The sequence below is a fragment of the Pan troglodytes genome, chromosome 12 (assembly GCF_028858775.2).
Source record: "Pan troglodytes isolate AG18354 chromosome 12, NHGRI_mPanTro3-v2.0_pri, whole genome shotgun sequence".
Classification (NCBI taxonomy): domain Eukaryota; kingdom Metazoa; phylum Chordata; class Mammalia; order Primates; family Hominidae; genus Pan; species Pan troglodytes.
The window spans coordinates 119,620,452-119,636,546 of record NC_072410.2 but is presented as its reverse complement, the minus strand read 5'-3'; the positions used below and the strand labels follow the sequence as shown (position 1 = coordinate 119,636,546).

The window sequence follows — 16,095 nt, the reverse complement described above, 5'->3', positions numbered from 1 at the left end:
CCACGGCCACACCAGGCTGCAGAGAGGCTGGGGAGTGAGGCCTGTCCTGGTCTGTGTTGCCACAGAGGACAGGGGACAGACATTGGGACAAGGAGCTGTCCCTGAACACCCCCACGACAGTCACAGCCACATGCAGGGATGAGCACGCTTGGTTTCTAGACAAGAAAGCAACGTCCGCAGGCGAGTCGAGGAGGTCCCGGTGCTGCTGTCCCATTCTCCATGTCCAGGTCTTCTCACTGTTTACCTCCCACTTTTTTTTTTTTTTTTTGAGATGGAGTCTCGCTCTGTCACCAGGCTGGAGTGCAGTGGCGTGATCTTGGCTCACTGCAACCTCCACCCCCCAGGTTCAAGCAAGTCTCCCTGCCCTAGCCTCCTGAGTAGCTGAGATTACAGGCACATGCCACCACGCCTGGCTAATTTATTTTTATTTTTATTTTTATTTTTAGTAGAGACGGGGTTTCACCACGTTGGCCAGGCTGGCCTCGAACTCCTGATGTAAGGTGATCCACCCGCCTCAACCTCCCAAAGTGCTGGGATTACAGGCGTGAGCCACCGCCCCTGGCCTAGCTCCCACTACTAAGTGAGAACATGCATAGTTTGGGTGGAGGATGGGAGGAGACAGGACTGTAAACTCCCCATGGGTACTGTGCTTATTACCTGGCTCATGAAATCATCTGTACACCAAACCCCTGTGACATGCAATTTACCTACATCGCAAACCTGCACATGCACCCCTGAACCTAAAACGAAAGTTTAAAAATAAGTAAATAAAATTTTAATAAAATATCAGAAATAAAAGGGCAAATGAATCCACCTATGGGCACGCCGCAGTGAACAGGAGGGTCGCTGCTGGAACCAGCAGTCAGGTTCCACGCATGAAGTTCTCCACTTTAACACTAACAAAACAAGCCTCTTTCTTTCCTCTGTACCACGTCTCTTCCAGTTTGGAGAACAAGAAAGATGAAAACAGAACAGGCTTTCCAAGGTGCGCTGGCAAGGAGCCATAGAACCCACCGACCGCCCGCAAAGTTCCCAGCCCCTCCCCACGAGCTCTGAGATTAAGCTCGGCTTCTGCCCACTGCTCTCTTGGTCCCCAAAACACAAACGCTATTTGCATGACAGGCACGCTGGACATGGCGTTGGCTGCAAGGACCATGCTGCTGTCGCTAGGAGTGCCCCCCAGCTTATGTTTGTTTATCTGATCCTCCTGTGGTACATTTTAAACCTCTGATTAGAAACTTCCCAATAGAAACACTGTGTTCCTGAAGCACACTCCCTTCCTTCAAAGAGGTGCCATGTGTGTCACGCCAAGCAGATGGCTCTCTCTAGATGGCCACCTTCAAGGAGCTCCTGCTCTCCTGCGTGAACAGAAGGCAGAGGTGGAGCGAATCCTCACGCAAGCTTCCTTCTCGCTCCGCCACTGTCGGCTCCTTGACAGAAGCTATTTATTTCGTGGCGAGTGAAAGCTGGGAAAGGCGAAGATGAATGAGCACGCACAGACACAGGACGGCCATCCCTCTACCCTCATCGGGGTCTGTGGCCCCCACGGAACCTTCCACTCCAGACCTCCCCTGAGTTCTGCTAATGATTATAAATGGCACGGAATTTCCAATTTAATTGCAAAAGGTAATGATGCAGTGAGCATGAGATTAGATTCACCACAGAAGGCAATATCCTCAAACAATAAAAAGACATTGAGAAGCTGGGTGTGAAAATGGCTCAAATCGATAGGAAGGTTTCTGTATTAAATACCATAGTGGAGGGTCACAAAGTGATATTGACAGAACTGCTGACAGTGGATAAAAAAGGGGGAGAGAAAACTAAATTGATCTCTGCAGAAAATAAGTTACAGATTAATCACCCTACCATGAAATCCATTTGAGATGACCGAGGCTCTGAAGATGTGTTCACAGTTTGATTACAGAATAGGTCTCCACCTGCCGCATCCTAACTTGTGGGGTCTCCTTTCTCCCCGGCACCCTCCCTGAGGCAGCGAGCACAGTAGGTGTGCAGAAGGCTCCACCCAGCTCTTCCCACACCAGGAGCTGGGCCCTCTGCCCAAGTGTCTATACCAGGAATGGAGCCCTCTGCCCAAGTGTCTCGCCCAAAGCCTACCGTGAGCCTGGCATTTTAATAGGAAAGTATTTCCCTCCTTCTTCCTGGAGGTTTATAGTTATGTAGGAATGCCCCGCGAAAACACAGGGAGGGAAGGGACAAGGAAGGCATCGCCTTCCACCATGACCAGGACTCTGCCAAATCTCCCGGAAGGTGGGAGATTATGAACATATATCCCCAGCCTGCAGGTGTGGTCCACAGGGGTCAACCTCAGGCATGAAATGTCATTCGTTTCCTGTTTTATCTTAAAAGTTTGTGTGAAATTTGCACTCTACTCCAAGATATGAAGATATGCCTTATATTTAAAGTTTTTCATGAAAATAATAATTCTCTTCCTTAAACACCATTGATGCTCTGGGTGAACGCCCAACACTCAATTCCACGGTGAAGGCTGTGAGACTCCCTTTTGTCCATTCAGAGGTTTAAAGCTTTAACAGGAAACTTAATATTTTTAAGTCTTACTTCTGTGCCACTTACTAATAATGATGCATCATTATTCATACCACCTCGTCAGCCTAGAGGGCTGAGGAAAGCACTTATTAATATTCTAAGGCACCATGAGGGAGAAGAGCTAAAAAAACATGGTAGGAACAAATAAATATAAGATGAGGCCATCACTGCAGAAACCTATCCAATGGATGTTTGTGCGATCGCTTTGACTGTGTGCCGGCAACGCAGCCCCCAAGGTATAAATGACATTGTAAGTGCTATCAGTTCAAAGTTCTTCCCTTTTCTCTTTTCTAAAGTGGTTACTTTAACATAAACAAACGCAATGAAATTATGAATGCATGTCAAAACCACATTTTAAAGGAGAAAATTTTAAGAAATCAAATATGAAAAATATATATTAATATTTACTCTGTGAGAGACAAAGTATTCAAACGATGCATATTTAAAAGCAAAACTCAACCCAAAGAAAGCGCTAAAAGTTATTTTCATAACTCATGCAAATACATTACAAGAGCTAGGCACCACTATGAAATTAAAATGTTATAACTGCTCCTACTTAAAACTATGATTTTACCCAAATACACTTTAAGAATCCATTCGTCAAAAGGACAGCACGCTTGAAACGGTAGAAAATACTCCTGGGCATCCCACTCCCTCCTTTGCTCAAAGTGCAGCAAAACGCACATGTTTTGCAAACCACTGGGTTCCGTGTCATATCCCACAAGCCCTGAGTGACATCTGAACGGCTTTCACCTGAAAGACCCCATCAGTCAGTTCTTTGATTGATGATTCAGTCTGTTCATTAACTAAGGTCAAAATTCTAAACTGTTGTGAATCAAGAATTACATTCTGAATTTAGCCCAAAGGTCCCATTTATTAATTTTTTTATTTTTTTCATTACACTTTAAGTTCTAGGGTACATGTGCACAACGTGCAGATTTGTTACATATGTATACATGTGCCGTGTTGGTGTGCTGCACCCATTAACTAGTCATTTACATTAGGTATGTCTCCTAATGCTATCCCTCCCACTCCCCCCACCCCACGACAGGCCCCGGTGTGTGATGTTCCCCACCCTGTGTCCAAGTGATCTCATTGTTCAATTCCCACCTATGAGTGAGAACATGCAGGGTTTGGTTTAAAAATACAGAAACAAACGCTGTGTTGTTCCTTTTACTTACCACAGCCTGGCTCGAGCTTTCCTGTAAATCCCACAGCAGGATATGGTTATCAGCCAAGGAAATGATTTTCTTCCCATCTCCCATTGGCTCCCACACGACACTAAGAGAAAGAGAAGTACCAAATGTTAACATAAACATTTGAGATACCCAGGCTGGTAGCTAAGAGCTGTGATACACGTTCTTCATGACGCAGGAACTCTTTTCCGGCCTGTAGTCACTAGAGTATTTTTTACACTGTCATCCGGCAATGCCTGACAACACTGTTGTTGTCTCACTGTTATGGACTGAATTGTGCCCCCCTCCCCAGATTCATGTGTGGAAGTCCTAGCCCCCCACATGGTGTGATGCTGCAGAGGTTCGTCAATGTACACGGGGGCTATGTCCTCACATCCGTCGTAAGTTTAAAATACCATGAGCTGAAAATGCAGTGGGTGCACCTAACCCACTCATCGTCAGAGCCAGCCTAACCTACCTTAAACAGGCTGACAACACTCACATCAGCCTACAGCTGGGAAAATCATCTAACACAAGACGTACTTTATAAGAAAGTGCTGAATATCTCATGTAACGTATTGGATATCACACTGAAAGTGAAAGGTAGAATGGTTGTATGGGACTCGAAATGCAATTTCTACGAATGCATAGTGTTTCTATGCCATTGTAAAGTCGAGAGGCCATAAGTCAGGGACTGTCTGTACTTGAAATGGAGCCTTTGGGAGGTGATTAGGGTTAGAGGAGGTCATGAGGGTGGGGACCTCGCAATGGGATTCATGCCTTTATAAGAAGAGACCTGGAGGGCAGGCTTCCTCTGTCTCTCTCCATCACGTGAGGACACAGTGAGAAGGCAGCTGTCTACACATCAGTAAGAGAGCCCTCACCAGGAAATGAATCAGCCAACACCTTGATCCTGGACTTCCCGCCCCAGGAACACATTTTCATGTTGACGCCGCCCAGCGTGTGGCGCTTTTTATGGCAGCCCAAGCTAAGACACTCACCAACGTGGGCTTCATCAGTAACTAAGGAATGGACACTGACCAGCAGTGGCCAACGAGACGTGAGGGAGGCCTGTGGGGGCTGGAGGGTGGAGAGTCTTATGGAGGCAGAGAGGAGAAGATGATTTGCACAGGATGCCCCCATCCTTTGTAGCAATCTCCTTAGGCACTCAAGGATAATGGCAAAGTACTGGACGAGATGGGAGGACAGAGCTTAGAGCAGGGCAGAGGAGCTGCCACCGGCCACACCAGGCTCAGGGGTGATGTGAGGCCATTTCCTAATGTTTGAGCAAATTGGAGCCACCGTTTCCCATCATCTGCAGCCAAAGCCATCCTAAATGATACAATGCTATTCAGTTACTCAACAAAGACCAAAATCCTCTCACCTCTGCGATAAAGCCATAAAGAGACCAAGAATTTTTCAACATGGTCGCAAATATGGATGTCTGTTTTCTCTGGTGAAATTCTTAAATGCTTATTTATAAAGAAGGGAATTTCATTCCATGTGCTTTAACGTGTGAGTAATTAAAGACATCAATAAGGTACTACACTATTTCTTCTTAAACAGAACACAATATGGATTGATTGGGGGCACCCTCAAGCATACCTCCCTTACACCATCATCTCAAGACTGTCCATGGAGCTATTACTACTAGTAATCACAACATTAACATCATTCAAAACCACAATCTCTTTCACATTTATAGTTTAAGGAACACACAGAAAGCTCATAGTACTGTGATCAAAGGCGTATCACGCCTATATTAGACCAAAAGTTTATTGTATCTTATCTAATCATAATAAACACATAATATGTAGTAAACAAGACCAAAACTCTAAAGCTAGGATGCTGAAAAACCTGCTCCAAAACCCACTGCTCCGGTCCAGGTAAGACAATGGCTGACTCTAATGGTGAAGATACTTGTTTGGAGCAAAATGATCACACTTCTCTCCGTAGCCCAGTTACTGCAGGTAAACATAGGTAGAGTTCGGACAGCTTGACAGTGAATTCCAAGGAACAAATGCAATGCGGGGAGAGAAGGATGCAACGGGCAGCCCACAGATCTCGTGCTGGTGGAGTAATGCACTTACCCTGTGCGGGACATTTTCTATATGACGGGCAGTAAATTTCCATGGATTCATAAGCTCCCCAGCAGATCTCACTTATAACTCACGTGTGCTTCCCACCAAAAAACAAGCAAGCAAAAGGCTGGAGCAAGGAGTATCCGTGTGGGCTATGCCAACAATGCAGTGACAGTGACTTCTCAGCATGGTACCAGCAAGACGCAGTCTACGTCAGCACCAAGACACTTGGGGTTTTAGTAGAAGCTCCAGAAAGGCAGAGATTCCCTTCACAACTAACTCACACATCGCAGGATGAGAACTAGCCAATCTGATGTCAAAGACTACCTAATTATGAATCAAAGCTAAGAGCTTGTAAGTTATCCACACTTTCCCACAGACCAATTTTAATAATGCACAAACACTAATCTTGGCTATCTCCTTTGGTGCCATAAATATTTGACTACAGTGTCTCTAAACAGATTAAAGGTTTCTGAATCATACACCCCATCTATTAAAACTCTTCTATGTTCCCCACAATGACTGGCAACCTTTGGGGCACACACTTAATGCCTGCTGATGAATTCTAAGTCAGAGTGAAGAATTCCAGGTAAGAGTGAAGATGTCATATTAACAAATAACACTATTTTAAAATAAATTTAGTTATAACCGTTAGTACATTTGGATTTGGAAAACAGTCAACAACTCTAGAATGAGGAAATGTTTTAAAGGCCTCTGAACAACTTTGAAGCTTCAAACACTGTGTTTCAAAGAGCAGCATCCTCAAGCCCTTCCTCAGAAGACAAGTGTGCCCTTTCAACTGCCCACAGTCCCAACCTGTGTCACCATCTGGTTTCTAAATCCACAAGAGAACATAATTGTGGATGAGGAGAGAAAAGGGGTGGCTCTAAACAGAAATGTAGGTGATTCAGCAAGCTATAAAAGATGATTAATTCAGAGCAAAATAGATTGGGGGGAAGGAAGCAAAAATACGGAATTAATAAGACCCCATAACCTAGGGCAGTTCGTTTTGGATGGAATTTGAAACACTAGCATGTACTCACAAAGCCATAAGAGCAACACTGTATTACAGCTTGTGTAAGGAGCTGTTCTTAGTCACCGCCAAGAATCACTGGGGTTTACCTGCAGTAAGCTCTAGCTAAAAAGTAGTAAACATCAAAATACGTTTTGAAAGGTTTTCATCTAAATGTTTTAAGTTTGATGTTTAACTTCAATAAACATAGGTGCTTCATAAAACTCAAGAAAGTAACCCCATACAATTGCAATCTGTCAATTAACAAATAAAAACATTAAAAAGAATAACCCTAAATATTTCACATAGCTAAGATTTTAATCCAAATTTTTTAAAAAATTGAGTTAAACTCATGTAAAAGCACTGTAGAAAGAGGCGTACATTATATCCCACTGTAGATTAGTGGAGAAGCCGAAGCCGCCCTCTGTGAAGCAACATGCTCCACAGAGAGAGGCAGACACCAGTATCACGGGTCAAATCTGCTGGCAGATATTCAGAAACCACATATCACAAAAAGGCTGCAACCAGCAAGACCCTGCATGGTACCAGTCTGATATACCACTTCCTGGGCCCCACCTGAGAATCTTCAGAGGCCCCACTGGCTACCCTGATACACCCCACAGAGTGTGAGTGTCACCTTAGCTGAGAAACCCCCATTGCCACTCCCAGGCAGTAAAGGAGGTTTCACTCCCCAACCCCTCATAAGCTATGCTAAATACACGTGAGTCAGGGGCACACCCAACACAGCCCTGATACGCTCTAGAGCTTTCACAGTGAGTCAGGTGCACACCCAGCATGGCCCTGATACGCTCTAGAGCATTCACAGTGAGTCAAGTGCACACCCAACACGGCCCTGATACACTCTGGAGCTTTCACAGTGACTCAGGTGCACACTCAACACGACCCTGGTATACTCTAGAGCATTCACAGTGAGTCAGGTGCACACCCAACACGGCCCTGATACACTCTAGAGCTTTCACAGAGAGTCAGGTGCACACCCAACATGGCCCCGATACACTCTAGAGCATTCACAGTGAGTCAGGTGCACACCCAACACGGCCCCGACATGCTCTAGAGCTTTCACAGTGAGTCAGGTGCACACCCAACATGGCCCCGGTATACTCTAGAGCTTTCACAGTGAGTCAGGTGCACACCCAACACAGCCCTGATACACTCTAGAGCTTTCACAGTGAGTCAGGTGCACACCCAACATGGCCCTGATACACTCTAGAGCATTCACAGTGAGTCAGGTGCACACCCAGCATGGCCCTGATACACTCTAGAGCTTTCACAGTGAGTCAGGTGCACACCCAACACGGCCCTGATACACTCTAGAGCATTCACAGTGAGTCAGGTGCACACCCAACATGGCCCTGATACACTCTAGAGCATTCACAGTGAGTCAGGTGCACACCCAACATGGCCCTGATACACTCTAGAGCATTCACAGTGAGTCAGGTGCACACCCAACATGGCCCTGATACACTCTAGAGCATTCACAGTGAGTCAGGTGCACACCCAACATGGCCCCGATATGCTCTAGAGCTTTCACAGTGAGTCAGGTGCACACCCAACACGGCCCCGACATGCTCTAGAGCTTTCACAGTGAGTCAGGTGCACACCCAACATGGCCCCGGTATACTCTAGAGCTTTCACAGTGAGTCAGGTGCACACCCAACACGGCCCCGGTATACTCTAGAGCTTTCACAGTGAGTCAGGTGCACACCCAACACAGCCCTGATACACTCTAGAGCTTTCACAGTGAGTCAGGTGCACACCCAACATGGCCCTGATACACTCTAGAGCATTCACAGTGAGTCAGGTGCACACCCAGCATGGCCCTGATACACTCTAGAGCTTTCACAGTGAGTCAGGTGCACACCCAACACAGCCCTGATACACTCTAGAGCATTCACAGTGAGTTCGGAACACATGCACACAATGGCTGAGGTACACTCTAGAACATTCACAGTCAGTTGAGGACACAAGCACACAAAGGCCGAGGTACACTCTAGAGCATTCACAGTGAGTCCGGAACACATGAACACAAAGGCCGAGATACACTCTAGAGCATTCACAGTCAGTTGAGGACACAAGCACACAATGGCCGAGATACACTCTAGAGCATTTACAGAGTCAGGTGCACATGCAGACAATGGCCACGGACAGCTCTGGGACACATTTTGAAGCATCCATTTCACGTCCTAAGGAGCTGATGGTCATAATCAATGCTCCTGAAAACTTGTTTCCCAAATCCCCTCACGGTTTTTTGTTTTTTTTTGTTTGTTTGTTTTTTTGTTTTTTTGTTTTTTTTTGCTTCACAAGACACTTATGTATGCATTTGAATGGGTACCAATTCCAAAGTGGTAGAGATTCAAAGCCGAATCAAATATTTGCCTCTACATGCACATCCAGCAGCACAGCATCCTGCACTTAAGAGGAGCATGTGCTCTAAAAGACACTCTCCCTGCAGACATATCACTGCAACGCCGTCTTCCCCTGGCTAGAAGAAAATGGGTCATCTTAGCCTAGTTTTGCTCCAGGTGTGGAATAAAATAAGTGGGGGAGAGGACGGTATTTCCTGCAGGAAATCGTGGTGTGCTATTCCACTCATTTTCTCTGCATGCGACTGATTTTATATCTGCCTTGGCGTGGGCCAAGGGATATACTTCCCTATGAAAAAGCTCATATTTCTCAGTCATATTATCAGAGGAAGCAATAAAATGAGTTTCAAGTGGCTGTATAAGTAACTTCCTAGATCTATGAAGAAAAAATATAATTCAAAAAGCAGCAAAAAAAGGCTTAAAGACTACAGGAGGTAATATTGATTTGCTTTAGAAAATAACCTGGCTTCGAGTTCTCACAGGTAAAGCTTTCAAGAAATGCTTCTTGGGTTCTGAAGATCACAGAGAACATTGTAAGGCTGTGATGAAGTCTGCGAAGAGCACAGGGAAATGAAGGAAGGTCACATGGCACTTGAGCCTCGGTACCGACTGAGTCTGTGGGAGGGAGGCCTGGGCGTGGAGAGCCCTGAAGAGTGACTGCCAGACAGACTGAAAACCTGTCACCTGGGTAGATGGGTGCATGATGACATCGTGGATTCGCTTTCAGAGAGACCAGATCGAGATATCATCTTGCTAGGAGTCTAGGAAACCAACTACACAAACAGAAGCTTCGTGGATTTCTGGAAACACAGCCATGGGTGGTGGCTACATGTTTGCAGAGTAGTGACGGGCGGTTCCCTAACCAATCACGGTTTTGTGTGTCTTTCTTGTTAAGAGATAAATGTCAAGGCAAAGAGGGAAAGGGTCAAGAAAGACAATTCAGAAGAATCTGAGCCCAGGAGCCTCAGGGTCCTACAAACTGCCCAAGCCTGAGACTGGCAAGATGGATTATTCTTCACAGGACCAGGACTGAAGCTGGAAGGGCACACAGCTTACAATAAAATGCATAGTTTGCAGATGACGACGAAGAGAGATGTGGCCTACTTCCTATCACTTGGCCTGCACATTCTCAGGCCTTGGTCGAAACACCACTTCCTCCCACGGAGTTGACTGATCCACAAAGGTCGCTGGGACTTTCCCTGGTCCTTTCCCGTGGCAGCCTGCACTCCCCCCACACATGCAACACATTGATCACCACCGGCACCCGGGTTCCTGGCCAGACTCTCAACTCTGTACGAGCAACGAGCTCACACCTCCCACTCATGGGAATATGCAAGCAGCCAGCTCAGGCTGTGACGGGCACCTAAGAGGCCTTTAGTAAACTGTGTGCTGACGAAGGAGGAGGGAAGAATTCATCCCGCCCCCTCTGAGTATGTGAGGATGTTTTGTGCGTTCTTAAATGCATAAAAAATAAACTTAGAAAAAGTCTGTTTATCAAGTACAACTCAGTGAAGACTGGTTCACCCTAGAAACCCATGGAAAGGGTTTGCTACTCAGTATCCAAAGCGTCTCACTAAAAAAGAGGCTTTGCTTGTGAATCAATTCGCAAGGGGCTGCTGAGGCCAGGTCAAGGTGCAGCCCTGTAGGTGGCCCCCAGGGTGGACACCTGCCCTCTGCTCTCTCTATGCTCCTCCTCCCAAACCTGCCCACTCCCATTCCGAGGGCTGGAACGGCATGGCGGCATGCCTGTGGACAAAGCCAGAACCAATTCGTCCAGTGGACTCCCCAGCTCCGACCACATGTCCCATGTGACCCTTAAACTCCCCATGTATCAAGCAGAAAGTGCTCCTCTGTGGCACCCACCTCTTCCAACCAAGAGAACCATCCCGGGAACAAACGCTTCAGAGTAGTTACACCTCTCTATCATTCTCAAACTCTAAATGCAAAACAAAGCTCACTGAACTGTACTTTTTAATGTCTGTTGTGCTGTCTTTTCTTCAATCTAACCTAAGATCTGGCCATGACTTTATTTCATTCCAGGCTGTCTGGAGACACCGCCTGCCTGATTCCCGCCTTACCGGCTAAATTTGTCTCCCTGTAGTCTCTGCCTGGTCCCATCTCGGCCTGTATTTGCTGTTTTCCATCATTAAAACAAGAAAACATACAGTGTCTTACTTTAAGGACTCACCATCCAGACACAGTCTTAGGCTCAAGTGCTACTTCCAACAGGAAGTCAGCTTCAACCCTGCCGTAACAGCAACCGGCACTTATGCAGCTCCTAACACGCGCCCGGCTTTACCTGTAATAGTCACATCCGCCTTACTTTACACCTTAGGTTGCTCAACTAGAGAGATTCAGAATTGGGTGCTACATGCCTGCCCGTCCAACCAGCCCTGATTGCCAAACAGGTTTCACCTCAAAGGACCACAGGTGCCTGGCTGGACACTCTATCATGAGGCTCCAGGCTCTGCTGCAGGGCCCCATGATCAAGGCACACTGCCTGCCCCATACGCAGCCAGGAAGAGGCAGCCCCGTGTGAAAGTTTTCTGCCACTCTAGCAGAGGCTGAGCTGCCCAGGGATAACTGCTCCAACAAGACCTCCCCACCACACGCAGTCCTTCAACATCCCAGCATGGACATCTCCCTAATTCAAATGCAAGCTCCCTCAGTAACGGCACTGCACCTACCGAGCTGAACATCGGGCTCACCTGAGTCCCTGCTGGCAATGCCACTGGCAATGCCACAACCTGTCGGAACCCCTGTTACATCTGAAGAGGAACTTGCCTACTCCAAGGGCTGCCTAAGAGCTCATGAGATATCTGAATCCCAGTACTGGAGCTCCTCCACTGGGGGCTGCAGCCTGTGACCAGCCATGAAGCCACATCAGGGTGCCGGGGCCAGCATGAGGCTGGAGTGAAGCACAGTGTGCCACAGGTTTTCAATGTGAGTACTCCCTTGTAAACAGTTTATTTCAGTTACATGCATATCTATTTACATGTGTGGGGGAAGTCATTATGTAAAACTATCTATAGGTCCAATGAAAACAAATTTGGAAAATACTGCTTCAGATCATACTGTTGGTTTTCTCCCCCCTAGATTTATTGAAGTGTCCTTGACAAATGGAATTTGTGTATATTTAGGTAGTACACTGTGATATATGTGTGCGTGTGTGTGTGTATGACAGGGTATTGCTTTGTCACCCAGGCTGGAGGGCAGTGGTGCAATCACAGCTCACTGCAGCCTTGACCTCCTGGGTCCAAGCAGTCCTCCCACCTCAGCCTCTCAAGTAGCTGGGACCGCAGGCACATGCCACCCTGCTTGGTTAATTTTTAAATTTTTTGTAAAGACAAGATCTCCCTACATTGCCTAGGCTAGTCTCGAACTCCTGGGCTCAAGCAATGCTTCTGTCTCAGCTTCCCAAAGTGCTTGAATTAGAGGCATGCGCCACCACACCTGGCCGCAATGTGATGTTTTGATACGCACACACATTGTGAAATGACTGCCACAATTACACTAATAACATATCCATCAACTCATATAGTTAACCCCCTTTTTTGTCATGCAAACACTTAAGATGCACTCTCTTAGCCAATTTCAAGTACACAATACACTATTATTAACTACAGTTCTCGTGCTGTACATGAGGTGTCCAGAACGTATTTATCTTATAAGCTGAACGTTCCTAACCTTTGACCAGCACCTCCCACTTTCCAACCCCTCCCACCAGCCTCTGGTAACCACCATTGTACTCTTCCTTTCTAGAAGTTTGACTTTTTCAGATTCCACAGGTGAGATCGTGCAGTATTTATCTTTCTCTGTCTCATTTTACTTAGCATAATGTCCTCCAGGTTCGTCCATATTGTTTCAAATGGCAGGACTGCCTTCTTTGTAAAGACTGAACAATATTCCACTGTATATGTATCTACCACAATTTCTTTATCCCTTCATCTGTCAAATGGACAATTGCGTATTTTCTATATCTTGGCTACTGTGAATAAAGCTGCCTTTGACATGGAGGTGCAGGGATCTCTTTGAGCTAATGATTTCATTTCCTTTGGATATATACCCAGAAGTGGGACTGCTGGGTTGTAGTTCTATTTTTAATTTTTGAGGAACCTCCAAACTGTTTTCCATTATGTTCATTCCCACCTTGAATATATAAAAGTGTTTCCTTTTCTCCACATTCTCCCCAAGACTTATCTTTTGTCTTTTTCATACTGGCCATCCTAACAGGTGTGAGGTGATGTCTCATTGCGGTTTTGATTTCCATTTTTCTGATGGTTAGTGACGTTGAGCACGTTTTCATATGCCTATTGGATATCCGTATGTCTTCTTTAGAAAAATGTCTATTCAAGTCCTTTGCTCATTTTTAAACTGGGTTATTTTGTTTGCTTGTTATCGAGTTGTATGAGTTCCTTATGTATTTTGGATATTAATCCCTTATTGGATGTATGGTTTCTTCCACTCTGTACGCTGCCTTTTCATTTTGTCGATGTTTCTTTTGCTGTGCAGAAACTTTTAAATCTGATGCACTCTCATTTGTTTATTTTTGCTTTTGCTGCCTGTGCTTTTGTGTCTTATCCAAAAGATCATTGCCAAGGCCAATACTGATAAGGTTTGGCTTGGTGTTCTCACCCAAATCTCATGTCAAATTGTAATTCCCAGTGTTGGAGGAGGGGCCTGGTGGGAGGTGATGGTATCATGGGGGCAGGTTTCTCCCATGCTGTTCTCATGACAGTGAATAAGTCCCACGAGATCTGATGGTTTTATAAAGGGCAGTTCCCCTGCACATGCTCTCTTGCCTGCTGCCATGTAAGACATGCCTTTGTTCCTCCTTCACCTTCCCATGATTGTGAGGCCTCCCCAGCCATGTGGAACTGTAAGTCCATTGAACCTCTTTTTCTTTATAAATTATCCAGTCTCAGTTATGCCTTTATTAGCAGCATGAAAACAGACTAATACGGTAAATTGGTACTGCAGAGAGTGAGGCACTGCTGTAAAGACACCCGAAAATGTGGAAGTGACATTAGAACTGGGTAACAGGCAGAGGTTGGAACAGTTTGGAGGGCTCAGAAGAAGACAGGAAAATGTGGAAAAGTTTGGAACTCCTACCTGGAGACTTGGAGGGCTCACAAGACAAGAAGATGTAGGAAAGTTTGGAACTTCCTACAGACTTGTTGAATGTCTTTGACCAAAATGCTTACACTGATATGGACAATGAAGTCGAGGCTGAGGTGGTCTGATATGGAGAAATGGAGTAATGGTCACTTGCTATGCTTTAGCAAAGAAACTGGTGGCATTTTGCCCCCACCTGAGAGATCTGTGGAACTTTGAACTCGAGAGAGATGACTTAGGGAATCTGGCAGAAGAAATTTCTAAGTGGAAATGCATTCAAGAGGAAGCAGAGCATAAAAGTTTGGAAAATTTGCAGCCTGACTATGTAACAGAAAAGAAAAAACCATTTTCTGGGGAGAAATTCAAGCCTGCTGCAGAAATTTGCATAAGTAACAAGAAGTCGAATGTTAATCACCAACACAATGGGGAAAATTTCTCCAGGGCATGTCAGAGACCTTCATGGAAGCTGCTCCCATCACAGGCCCAGAGGCCTAAGAGAAAAAAAATGGTTTCACAGGCCAGGCCTACAGCCCCCCTGCTCTGTGCAGCCTTGGGACATGCTGCCCTGCATCCCAGCTGCTTCTGCTCCAGCTGTGGCTAAAAGGGGCCAAGGTATAGCTCAGGCCATTGCTTCAGAGGGTATAAGTCCCAAGCCTTGGTGCTTCCACATGGTACCGAGCCTGTGGGTGAAAAGAAGTCAAGAACTGAGGTTTGGAAACCTCTGCCTAGATTTCAGAGGATGTATGACAATGTCTGGATGTCTAGGCAGAAGTCTGCTGAAGGGGCAGAGCCCTTATGAAGAACCTCTGCTAGGGAGTTGGAGCCCCCACACAGAGTGCCCCACTGGGGCACGGCCTAGTGAAGCTGTGAGAAGAGGGCCACCATCCTCCAGACCCAAGAATGGTAGATCCACCAACAGCTTGCACTGTGTGCCTGGAAAAGCTGCAGACACTCAATGCTGGCCCATGAAAGCAGCCAGTCGGGTGTACCCTGTGAAGCCACAGTGGCAGAGCTGCCCAAGGAATCTGGGAGCCCACCTCTTGCATCAGCATGACCTGGATGTGAGACATGGAGTCAAAGGAGATCATTTTGGAACTTTAAGGTTTAATGACTGCCCTATTGGACTTTCAACTTGCCTGGGGCCTGTAGCCCCTTTGTTTTGGCCAATTTCTCCCATTTGGAATGGGTGTATTTACCCAATGCCTGTACCACCATTATATCTAGGAAGTAACTAAGTTGCTTTTGATTTTACAGATGCATAGGCAGAAGGGACTTGCCTTGTGTCAGATGAAACTTTGGACTTGGACTTTTGGGTTAATGCTGGAATGAGTTAAGACTTTGGAGGACTGTTGCAAGGTCACGATTGTGTTTTGAAATGTGAGGACATAAGATCTGGGAGGCGGAAGGTGCAGAATGATATGGTTTGGCTGTGTCCCCACCCAAATTTCATCCTGGATTATAATCCCCACAACCCCCACATGTGAAGGGCAGGACCAGGTGGAAATAATTGAATCATGGGGGCAATTTCTCCCATGCTGTTCTTGTGATAATGAGTGAGTCTCATGAGACCTGATGGTTTTATCAGCATCTGGCATTTCCCCTGCTTGCACTCACTCCATCCTGCCACTCTGTGAAGAAGGTGCCTGCTTCTTCTTTGCGTTCCACCATGATTGTAAGTTTCCTGAGGCCTCCCCAGCAATGTGGAACTGTGAGTTAAGCCCTTTTCCTTTATAAATTACCTAGTCTCAGGTATGTCTTTATTA

General features: G+C 46.1%; 1 protein-coding gene across 23 annotated transcripts in view; it reads right to left on the bottom strand.

Moving 5' to 3' along the window:
• EIPR1 (EARP complex and GARP complex interacting protein 1) overlaps window positions 1–16,095 on the bottom strand; it is a 179,061-nt gene that overhangs the window by 21,994 nt on the left and 140,972 nt on the right. For all 23 annotated transcript variants that reach the window (XM_054677670.2, XM_063789369.1, XM_063789370.1 and 20 more), the window contains one exon: window positions 3,747–3,846. In XM_054677670.2, the coding sequence (XP_054533645.1) occupies window positions 3,747–3,846 (100 nt within the window). The remainder of the gene's footprint in view (window positions 1–3,746; window positions 3,847–16,095) is intronic.